This window comes from Penaeus chinensis, chromosome 17, assembly GCF_019202785.1.
Source record: "Penaeus chinensis breed Huanghai No. 1 chromosome 17, ASM1920278v2, whole genome shotgun sequence".
In the NCBI taxonomy this organism is placed as follows: domain Eukaryota; kingdom Metazoa; phylum Arthropoda; class Malacostraca; order Decapoda; family Penaeidae; genus Penaeus; species Penaeus chinensis.
The window spans coordinates 7654867-7667366 of NC_061835.1; the positions used below are offsets into that span (position 1 = coordinate 7654867).

The 12500-nt window shown below is 41.4% G+C and overlaps 1 protein-coding gene across 1 annotated transcript in view; it reads right to left on the reverse strand.

The window, feature by feature from the left end:
- Positions 1-1957, reverse strand: part of LOC125034040 — a 6768-nt gene extending 4811 nt beyond the window's left edge. The window contains exon 1 of the mRNA XM_047625680.1: positions 1889-1957. Coding sequence (XP_047481636.1) covers positions 1889-1957 — 69 coding nt within the window. The remainder of the gene's footprint in view (positions 1-1888) is intronic.
- Between the last annotated feature and the right edge of the window lie 10543 nt (positions 1958-12500).

Consider the following 12500-nt stretch of genomic DNA (forward strand, 5'->3'; position numbering starts at 1 on the left):
CGTATATATATTCCCCCGACGCGGCAGCCGTAAAAATGCCTGTGCTCTGACTGCTGGCTCGAGCCCAATCTAACGGCGAGAAAACGACCTATCGCCTTGAGAAGTCAAATGCAGGTGTCGTAGGGGAATTCGCCGCCGTGGCACAAGTGTTAGCGCGCCGAACCGCGGTTGATTGGGAAGGGTATCTAATCAGGCAAGGGTGGCACTGCCATATAACCTCTCAATAGTGAATTGAGAGAGACCTATGTCCTGCAGTCGAATGAATGGCTTTTATATATATATATATATATATATATATATATATATACATATTTATATATATATATGCATTCATATATATGTATATATAAATATGTATGTATATTCGTATATACATATATCAATAGTAAAACACTCTTCCGTGCTGATACTATGGTAGGAAAGCCCACAATGCAAAATCTAGACCTTCTACTACGACTTCTCTCCTCCTCACCTGCCCCTGCTCAGCTCTAACCTACACAGAGATCTACTCCCCCCGTCGCCCTCTTCACCCTCTCAACTGCAGGCTGATTTGTCCTCAGGGGAACACTCTCCGTCACAAACTAGTCCAAACCAGTCATCCCTCTACCTCGAAGGTGCGTTGAGTGCATCAGATTTTTCTTTTGCCCCCTGTGATAAGCAATACTATGGCGTCAGTCCCACTAAGCGTGTGTCTCAACATTTGTACGCTGTATCCAGGGGACACAATAACAACGCCCTCTTTTGCCATTAGTCGGACACAGGCCTTCAGATGGACTGGTCAGCGGCGCGATTTTTCTCTCCTTCCGCTGGTGTCCGCGCCCGCAGACTGGTGGAATCCTTCTTAATAAAGCCAATGCCTAATTTCAACTTGATCAGCGGCTTTTCTCCTACCGATATTCTCCTCGATTCCCACATCTTCCGCCTTCTCCCGTAGGCACCCAGCACATAGTCCACCCGATCCTCCGACCTGACCTGACCTCCCTTCGCTTCCGTTCGCTTGTCCTCACCTACCCCGGGATACTGCGTTGCCTCTCCTCTCTCCCTTTTATACCCCTTCCCCTCCCTTTACTCTTCTGGAGGTGGAATCCATTTCGAAACTGTAGTCTCACTTTCAAAAATCTAGTTTTTGCATTGTGGGTTTTTCTACCATATACGTACACATACCTATCTATCTATCTATCTATCTATATAGTCGGACACAGGCCTTCAGATGGACTGGTCAGCGGCGCGATTTTTCTCTCCTTCCGCTGGTGTCCGCGCCCGCAGACTGGTGGAATCCTTCTTAATAAAGCCAATGCCTAATTTCAACTTGATCAGCGGCTTTTCTCCTACCGATATTCTCCTCGATTCCCACATCTTCCGCCTTCTCCCGTAGGCACCCAGCACATAGTCCACCCGATCCTCCGACCTGACCTGACCTCCCTTCGCTTCCGTTCGCTTGTCCTCACCTACCCCGGGATACTGCGTTGCCTCTCCTCTCTCCCTTTTATACCCCTTCCCTCCCTTTACTCTTCTGGAGGTGGAATCCAGGGGATTTCGAAACTGTAGTCTCACTTTCAAAAATCTAGTTTTTGCATTGTGGGTTTTTCTACCATATACGTACACATACCTATCTATCTATCTATCTATATATATACATATGTGTGTGCATATATACAAATATATTTATACATATTCATGTATATACATATATATGTATAAATATTTAGATACACACACACACACACACACACACACACACACACACACACATATATATATATATATATATATATATATATGTGTGTGTGTGTGTGTGTGTGTGTGTGTGTGTGTGTGTGTATGTATATATAATTAAAAGTTAGACCAATCAAATATTTACAAAAGAAAAAAAAACATTATACAATACCTGACACTGCAGTTCTGTCCTCAGAACTTCATGGAATCCTGTGAATGACTGGCACTTGCAGAGCAGCATTCATGAGTTGTAGATCATTATCTCTATTTACCTCTTACTGTCTAGAGTAACATGATAAGCACATTCCCTTGTGTTTCTCTCCTGTTTCTTAGACTCCCCTTTAGTTGAAATTTGTACGGATATCTTATAAATATCCCCATTCATTTATTTCACCAAATCGCATCTTGGAGATATATATATATATATATATATATATATATATATATATATATATCGCCTAGGATACTAACTTTGTCCAGCCATTCAGTGCACAGATATAGACACTATATTGAATAATGGAATAAAATAATGAATAAATATGTAAATATATTGGCATATATATATGTGTGTGTGTGTGTGTGTGTGTGTGTGTGTGTGTGTGTGTGTGCGTGCGTGTGTGTGTGTGTGTGTGTGTGTGTGTGTGTGTGTGTGTGCGTGTGTGTGTGTGCGTACGTGTGTGTATATGTGTGTGTGTGTGTGTGTGTGTGTGTGTGTGTGTGTGTGTGTGTGCGTGTGTGTGTATGTGTGCGTACGTGTGTGTATATGTGTGTGTGTGTGTGTGTGTGTGTGTGTGTGTGTGTGTGTGTGTGTGTGTGCGTGCGTGTGTGTGTGTGTGTATAAGTATGTATAAATAGCTCCCACGTGGTTAAGCTCCAGCGTGGTGTGCCCATGCTGGCCCAAGCTAGCCGGCGGCCCCAGAGGGCGCGCCCCACGCCACCCACCAGTACTTAAGGCTCAGGATGACCCAGGTCAGGAGATAGTCACTTCAGAGAGTTCCTGCCGACCGCTTGTCGGGTCAGGCTGGCTCCAGCCGCACGCCCCCCCTCCGGGCTGATGACTAGCACTAAGCCTTACCCAGACTTGTATCGTGTGAATATCTGTGTTGCTTACGCTTCTAAATAAAAGAGGTTAAGCCAACCGTCCCTTTCACTGCTCCTGCTAAACCATATGATTAAGGCGTTCATATAAAGCCTTTACATAAGTGGTGGCAGGATGGTAGTTGCGTCCTTTAGGCACACAACAATGGACTCACAGTCTCCGAAATCTGGTTATCGCTCGGACCAAATCGCTCCCATACACACAAAAGTCTTCAGAACCTGTTGTGAGTACATATTTGGGCCATTTTTCCTTTCTTTTATCTTCCCCATAAATGTGTTAAGCTGTATGTGCAGTTATGCTCACGCTGGTTTTGCTAGGTTAAATTGCTAATTGACAGCAAATGGTACGCTTTCCATTGCTGACCTCTTATCACATTACTGTGTGATCACGGTATTGGGGTTGCGTATATGCCTAATAGATCCGCGCTCCGACGTTAGTTCGTTCGGCAATTTTTTGAGCCGGTGTGACCCGCGGTTACGTCCATTAAATAATGTAGGACTAGGGTTTAAGCTAGAATTGAGATTCTCTTAATAATCACATCCCCTTGACGTCGCTGCCATATTTGGGGTAAATCCCATCGAGTTGTGATTCATGATAAATAGCCATAGAGCATTCAGTGCATGAGCGCCCATCACAGATTCGCAGATAGAGAGGGTTATTAATATTTTCCCAGTTCATTTCGCTTCATAAAGTACGGCAAATTAGGGTACAGAGACCCCCGTCAATTGAAGTCTGTATGCGCAGTTTGACATGTTACCTCGGCAGAATTTTTGTTCCCCGAGAAGATTCGCTCGCGAATTTTTTTCACGTCACCATTCATTAGTGCGTCATTCTGTCACATATCATTAAATGTTAAATTCAATGTAGTATTTGAAATAATTTTGTATTACTTCCATAGCTAGTTTATTGCATTTGTGTAAAATGAACGTTAATTTCCGTGTTTGGCACCCATGTCCGGTCTGTGTGAGGTCACTTTCACTCTCATTAACTGTCACTCGCACTCACACACACACACACACACACACACACTCACGCACTCCCGCGAGTTTGTCGAGTCGTGATGTGTGACTTGTGACATGCATTTCTTCTCTGTGTTACGACAATTGATTTAAGTAAATCCTTGCAGATGCCTTTGTCATTTCCCTTATTTACCCTCCTGTCTATCAGAGACGGTTAGCAGTTCAAGCTAGGTTCATGAGGACCGCTGTTACCGTCTCTCTCTCTTATTTTTTTCCTTAACTTTGTGAAAATAAAACACAAAAAGAAAAAAAAAAAGAAAGAAAAGAAGAAGACGAAAATAACGAAAATCGCCACTAGCCGATTATATAAATAATCGGCTAGTGGCGCTTAACATCCCCTCTTCTCTGTTGTCTTTCTTTCTCTTACTATCTTGGCCCTTATGTGTATAATCTTGTTCACGATATCTGTCATAGTACCGAAGGAGGCCCTGCTGCAGAAACGGCCACCTTCGGGCGCTGTGGAAATCGTCACCGGAAGTTCGCCAGAAACCGAGAAAGACTAGGATAATTACGCCCGTCGATCCAGTGAAGGACCAGGAACTCACCAGAGCAGGTACCAGTTGACCCATAATGCTGTGAACTTGCCTGGACGCCGCAGATCCACTCAACCTCCAGGAACTTGAAGAGGACGCTTCCTGCCGGACGCCCGTGATCCTGACAAGGACAACGAGGACGTCGGTACGAGCAAGAAGGACCTGGATGAGATCTGCGGGAAAGTGCATTGGGCGAGTAAGCCGCCGAGTTAGGCCTGGTCGAGGACTACGAGGACGAATCCGAGACCTTCGAGGACGTGTGGATGTCGAGGACGAACGGATTTACCAGGGACCAAGATGAAGACGACGACAGGGACGAGCAGCCACGAAGATGCATCAGGGACAGCACACGCAAGAACGAAGTATTTACAAGTCAAGAACCCTTGAGGCAAATATCAGACGCCTCGAGGGCGAGGCGTGAGTAAGTAGCCGAGCGGTATCAGTGTATAAATAGCTCCCACGTGGTTAAGCTCCAGCGTGGTGTGCCCATGCTGGCCCAAGCCAGCCGGCGGCCCCAGAGGGCGCGCCCCACGCCACCCACCAGTACTTAAGGCTCAGGATGACCCAGGTCAGGAGATAGTCACTTCAGAGAGTTCCTGCCGACCGCTTGTCGGGTCAGGCTGGCTCCAGCCGCGCGCCCCCCCTCCGGGCTGACGACTAGCACTAAGCCTTACCCAGACTTGTATCGTGTGAATATCTGTGTTGCTTACGCTTCTAAATAAAAGAGGTTAAGCCAACCGTCCCTTTCACTGCTCCTGCTAAACCATATGTTTAAGGCGTTCATATAGAGCCTTTACAGTGTGTGTGTGTGTGTGTGTGTGTTCGTGTGTGTGTGTGTGTGCGTGCGTGTGTGTGTGTGTATGTGTGTGTGTGTGTGTGTGTGTGTCTGTTTGTGTACATACATACACACACACACACACACACACACACACACACACACACACACACATATATATATATATATATATATATATATATCATCTGATATATATAGAATTTAGTCTCCAGCACTTCTTCCAGGACGAAATCCAGCTTGTTTCTCTACATTTTCATTATCCAATTTTTATTTCAAACGCCCAGCAATTATTTTCAGGTGTATTTTGCTACAGTGACTTATAAGAGCAATTGTCTTGTTATTACAGCATTCTAATGTATCTCCTTTTTTAGGTATAAGAATGAAGATTAATGTAACCCAGTCCTCAGGCCATTCATTCGGCTTCAATAACACTTTCATCACCCCTATTTACCAGTTCGGCAAGAATGTCGTCAAATCCTGTTAGTTTCTTCATCTTTTAACTCTTGAATTGCTTTTTGTACTTTAGTTTACAGCGGTGGCGGTTCTTTGCTTACACTGATCAAATAGTTGGGACATGGATTTAAAAGTTTTTTTTTTTTCTGGTATAAATTTTCACAGTAGGATTTCCATCTATCTCTAGTCTTTTTTGCCTTCACTTGGGATTTATTTTTTCGTCTTTTACAGTGTACATTTTTGGTTCTTTTCTTTTTTTCCTTTTCTAAAGTTCTTGATACAGCTGTGTGTGTGTGTGTGTGTGTGTGTGTGTGTGTGTGTGTGTGTGTGTGTGTGTGTGTGTGTGTGTGTGTGTGTGTGTGTATGCGTGTATATATATATATATATATATATATATATATATATATATATAATCACTTGACGATCCGACTGAACCTCAGTCGCAGCTTCTTTGTTTCAAGTGGTTAGGGAAAAAAACGAGATATTTGGGTCACATGGGCTAAATGAACAGATGGGTAACACTTTTTGGTTAATGCGGCCAACCATACATTTCGTAACATTCAATTATTCTGTGAAGATTTTCAACCCATAAAACTCAGAATTATTATGATATATTTCCAGGTTGAACCTGTTCACCACGACCCTCTGATCTCGCTGCTCGATCTCTGAGTCTAGCCGCCGTGGTGATCGGACGTGTTTTTGCCTCCTCTCCGCCGCAGCCCCGCAACTCAGCAAACCATGCCTTCTCATGGTCCCGCAATGTCAGAGGGTAATCTGACCCCTCCCCCCGGGTTTGAGGGGGCCAACCAGGGGGCTTCCCTGGTGCTTCCTCGGGCAGCTAGCACGAGCTCTTATCCCCAGAGAGAAAGGGGACCCTTGGCCCAGGGTAATGTGCTCCCCTCCCAGGGTTCCGGGACCTCAGCCCTAGGATATGGGCCCCCCGGCAGCGTGGGTCAGAGCTGCCTCACCGCCCACGAGGATGGGCACCCCCATGGCAGCCAGGGTCAAGGCTGCCCCCCGGCCCAGGGTGAGGGGCCCCTTCACACCAACAGCAATGATACAAGTGATAAAGCAATATATCAATTCGGCAGTGTAACAATAGTGCTAAACACAATTCTGTGTTTTGTTGCTACTAAACTAGCATGGCCAAGGTCGGTAATCTGTGATCAGATAAAAAAATATTACAGGCCGGCTGAAATTGAACAGGCCCATAACATAGTAATCAGTTTGTCCGACTCTAGAAAACCCAGGAACACGACACGGGACGCTAAGCGGATGATAAACATTATCGTGCACACTATGATTGAACAGTGTGTCGGTAATCCAAACATAGTGTTCGCAACAACTACAACGGACACTCCCCCAACAGACTGGTCACCACCTAAGAAATCAGGTATTTCTACTTCTTTTGTTAAATTTTTCCAAAAGAGTACAGACCAAGAAACACAGACCTGTAATGGGCCCTCCTGCACTGATCAAATTCTGATCGAGAACAAAATCGACTTGTTGATCGGAATGTTCTCCGAACAGCAATTCTCCATAAACAAAATCATTGGGCAAGCAGAGGTCACATCGGTCACACAGGAACCCCCCTACCCCCCATCCCCCACCCGTGATCAGACCACGTATGAAACCTTCCCTTTCACATCTCCTCCCCCAGTCACAACACCCCCTACCTCCACCCCAAACCCCTCCTCCACACCTTCCACGCACATACCCACGATCGGCAGTCCTCCTCTCCCACAACCTTCCCCTCTCTCCCTGCCCGCGGCCAGCCAGCTGCCCCGCGCCCTTGGTGACTCGCCGGCCTTCAACTCTGCTGAGCCACCCACGTGCCCCTCGCCCGGCGCTCCTAGCCAGCAGACCCCGGCCCATACAGACCCCCCCGCCTCCCCAAAGTCCACTAAGAGCCCTCCTGCCGTCAGACCCAAAACCAACACGCCAAAGAAGAACAAGGCTGAAGCTACTACACAAGTAACACCTAAACGGAGCTTTAGAAAAAAACAGAACAACAGGAACAACAACAAGCAAACAACTCGACCCCAACCGCCACTGGGAGGAAACAGCTCAGCAGCAGGTGCAAGGGGCTACCGCCCTACCCACTGCCCCCCCTCCTCCAGCAGCGCCACCAGTCATCATTAACAACTATGCAGAACGGTCCACACAAGTTAATGAAGACGGTTACACAAAAGTTATATCGAGAAACCAGAGAAGAAAAGACAAACAAGACCGAGAACACCAAACACCAAAACCGCTAAAGGGAGCAGATCGTCCGGACACAGTCTACCTCTACATCACCAGTTGTCACCCAGACACAAACGAAGAGGACATTGAACAACACTTATCAGAAAAGTTTAAAAACATCTCAAGTGTAAAAGCCCATAAGACAGTGATGACACATGACTACTACACCAGTTTCACGGTGTCAGTAAGGGGAAAGGACATAAAGCCCGAGTTGTTTATAGACTCTGATACTTTTCCCGACAACGTTAAAGTATTCTTAAACAGAAACAAGTACAAGCGCGATCAGAATGTTTGACAAGGCAACGCCGTCAGCGTTACTAGTGACTAGATCGCATAATGCCATAAAAATAGAACATATCAATGCTCAGTCTCTCCTCGGACATTTTGAAGAAATTAAAATGCTAGTTGAGGAGAGAATCATAGACATATTATGCATAAGTGAAACATGGCTCCACCAGGAAATGGTCAGTAATTTCGTCAATATTCTAAATTTTAAAGTTTTTAGATGTGATGCAGGGCGAGGAGGAGGAGTATGTATATATGTACGGGATACCCTGAAGTCAATCAGGATATCTACTACAGCAGTTAACAATACTGCCGTAGAAGATGTCTGGGTTACCGTACAGAGCAACATGCTTCCTTCCTTTATTGTTGGCGCTGTCTATAGGCACCCCCATGCTACCTCGGAATCTTTTGAATACATTGAAAAGGTTTTCAGAGAAATGTCTTTAAAAAAGAAACCGCTTTTCATCTTATGTGACCTAAATGATGATTTAACAAAATCTAATGCAAAGTTAGCTAAGATGATAAAGAAAAATAAATTAGAACAAATAATAGACAAACCTACACGAATTACAGTAAACACCTCTTCTCTATTAGATTTAATAATAACTAACAGATCAGACCTCATCCTCCACTTCGATGTCATCCCGTGCCATGTTGCTGACCATGAACTCATCACGATGACGTTAAATATAAAGAAAACAAAGAGACCACCAGTAATAAAAACTTTTCGCGATTTTAAACACTACGACCCTCAGTCTTTCTGCGAGCTTATCTTGTCTAAAGAAATGACACTATCAAATATTTCACTGACAGATAATGTAAACAATCAAGTAACTATCTTAACAGAAGTTATTAAAAACAGCATTGATTCGCTGGCTCCCTACGTAACACGAACCGTCAGACGTCCCCCTGCTCCATGGATAAACGACGACATCAAGAGAGCCATTAGTGATAGAAATAATGCCCACCAAACTCTTAAAAGTAACAGAAATGAGGCTGCCTTTCAGATAGATTACAAAGCAAAAAAGAAAAATGTAAAAGTGCTAATTAAATGTGCAAAAATAAATTACTTCAGAAATAAATTCACAGAATATAAGAACAACTCTGATAAAACATGGAAAATTGTTAGAACACTAGTGCCTCACTAGTGATTGCACAAGTCCCATACAAAGAACAGACCATTTTAATGACTTTTTTTCAAAAATTGGTAAACTAACTTACGAGAAAACAATTGCTTCTACATTACAACCAAATATAGATCGGAAAAGGATTACAACTAATTTTTTCAGACCACAACCAGTGGACGTAGAAACAATCATCTTAGTAATAAAACACCTTAGCGAAACAAATGCTGTAGGAGCAGACGGTATTGCTTTGCGCTTTATCAGAGATAGTCTACCCGCAACTCTACATTATTTGACGGTTATTATTAACACCTCTCTGGTCACTGGTGTCTTTCCATCGCTTTGGAAACATGGTATAGTAACACCAATTTTCAAGTCGGGGGATATAGACGATGTCAATAATTATCGCCCTATTACTATACTCCCTATATTATCCAAAATTCTTGAAAAAATTGTAGCAAATCAACTGACGAATTTCCTGGAGGCCAAGAACTTATTATCTAAAACACAACATGGTTTTAGAAATAGGTTATCAACTGAAACAGCTTTACTGCAAATCACTGATGAGATTTATAATAACATTGACAAAAATCAGGTAAATTTACTCACATTATGCGACCTTTCTAAGGCTTTTGATAGTGTTAACCATGAAATTCTCCTTAGCAAATTAGTAAATCATAAAATTGATACCTTTTGGTTTACAAGTTATTTATATACAAGGACCCAATCGGTAAGAATCAATAATAGTATGTCATCAAAACAAGAAGTACCTTTTGGTGTTCCGCAAGGATCTATTTTAGGTCCGATCCTATTTACAATTTTCATAAATGATTTATCAACAATAGCAAATAACTGCCTTCTAGTGCAGTACGCCGATGATTCACAGTTTCTTCATAGTGATTCAGTAAACAACTTAAATACATTAATAAGAAACGCGCAAGATACTCTAACACAAACAAAACTATATTTTGACACTAATGGACTTAAACTAAATCCACATAAAACTCAATGTATATTCATAGGTAGTCGGCAGAACATTGCTAAAATTCCCAGTGACACAATCATAGAATTTGAAGGCTGCTCTATCAAACCGAGCACTTCAGTGAATAATCTAGGAGTACAAATAGACAGATTCATGACATTTGAACCACACGTTGACAAAATACACAGGAAAGTAGTGGGTACCCTGTTATATCTTAATCACATACGAAATCAGATCACTACTGAAACTAGAATCTTGGTTGTACAAACTCTAGCTCTAAGCATAATTAACTATTGTTCAAACATCTGGGGTTCGACTAACAAAACCCAGATGCAAAAAGTGCAAAAATTACAAAATTTTGCTGCCAGAGTAGCACTAGGTAATATCAGTAAACTTGATCACATCACCCCACATATCAAAAAATTAAAATGGTTAAAAGTTCACTTTAAATGCAGCTATGACACATGTTTATTTATTTACAAACTTATTCATGGGAATTATCCGAATTGGTTGATGGCCTTGCAAACCGTAGGGAACACATCAGGTGTCCAGACACGCCAAGTAAATTCCCTTTTTGTCAAGAGATCGAATACCAATACAGGGGCACGACAAATGGAAATACGTGGACCCAAGTTATGGAACATGCTACCAGATAATTTAAGAGGCATTAACAACTTCTGTAATTTTAAAATGAAATTAAAAGAACACTTCTTAAATATTCAAATGTAAATATATATATATTTATGTAAAGAATAACCATTGTAATTTAATGGAATAAAATGTTTTGACTTTGACTTTGACTTTGACCTACAAAAACCATGGTCTGGTTGCGCGGGTTTGTGATATAGGAAGTTTCTTTGAGCGAATTCCATATATTGAAGCTGATTTAATGGGTATCAGTCTAACAGTTTATTTATTTATTTATTTATTTATTTATTAATTATTATTATTATTATTATTTAAACTATCATCACCTTGTTATTGTTGATAATAAAATTGTTTTATAATTTTTTAGTATAGTTTATGCTTTCCGGCGTTAACATTTTCTTTGAGTAATACCCTGTGATAGAAAATGGTTTTAGGGGATACCCTTGCAGAATTAAAATCATAAAAAAAATTGCAGTCACACGTATTCAAGACATGAATAGTCGCATTATGTACCCTTTTTAAATAGCTTTATATATTTCCTTGCCGTTGTTGTTCTGACGATATCATAATATTGGTATTGCCGACACCAGGTTCTCTGTGACACCGAGTTTGAGTTTTTTTTTTGACAAGAACATTGGCGTTTTCTGCTTAACACGTGAAAGAAGTAACGACACCTTTGTATCATATAAACTCTTTTTTATAAGGAGTCAAATGTGCTTAGTGGAGGTTGCCAAACCCATGATTACAATGAACCAATCACTTATTATTATCATCATCATCATCATCATCATCATCATCATCATCATCATCATCATCATCATCATCATCATCATCATCATCATCATCATCATCATCATCATCATCATCATGATTACAATGACCCGGATTAATGTGGTTGCTGTCTTCACTTAGTATCATCATCATCATCATCATCATCATCATCATCATCATCATCATCATCATCATCTCATCATCATCATCATCATCATTATAGTAGTAGTTGTAGTACTATATATTAATTATATTATTATTAATTATGATAGTAGTGATGTTATTAATCTTAATAGTAGTGGTATTATTAATTATAATAGTAGTAGTAGTTATAGTGATTATAGTAGTAGTAGTAATTATAGTAGTAGTAGTCGTACTCAAGTAATAATAGTAATTAAAGTAGTAGTATTAATTAAAATAGTTGTAGTGGTACTTATAGTAACTATAGTAGTAGTGGTAATCAAGTAGTACTAGTAATTATAATAGTAGTAGTAGCAATTATAGTAGTAGTAGGAGTAGTAATCATAGTTGTTGTGTTAATTATAGTAGTAGTAGTAAAAATAGTGGTAGAAGTAGTAGTAATTTTAGCAATGGCAATTATGGTAGTAGTAGTAGGGGTCTTTTCCGTTTGGCGTACAGCGCTAAAAGTAATTTTAATATAGATTTTTCTATGTATTTTTGTCCGTAGAATAAGAATATCACATTATTTTTTTTGGAGAAATTAACAGTTTCTGAGTTATTTGCCTTTAAAGTTATTTTCTTCCTATCTATTACTGAAGGAATTCAAACTTTAAAAAGTCGTAATATTCAGTATTATATACAAGGGGTTA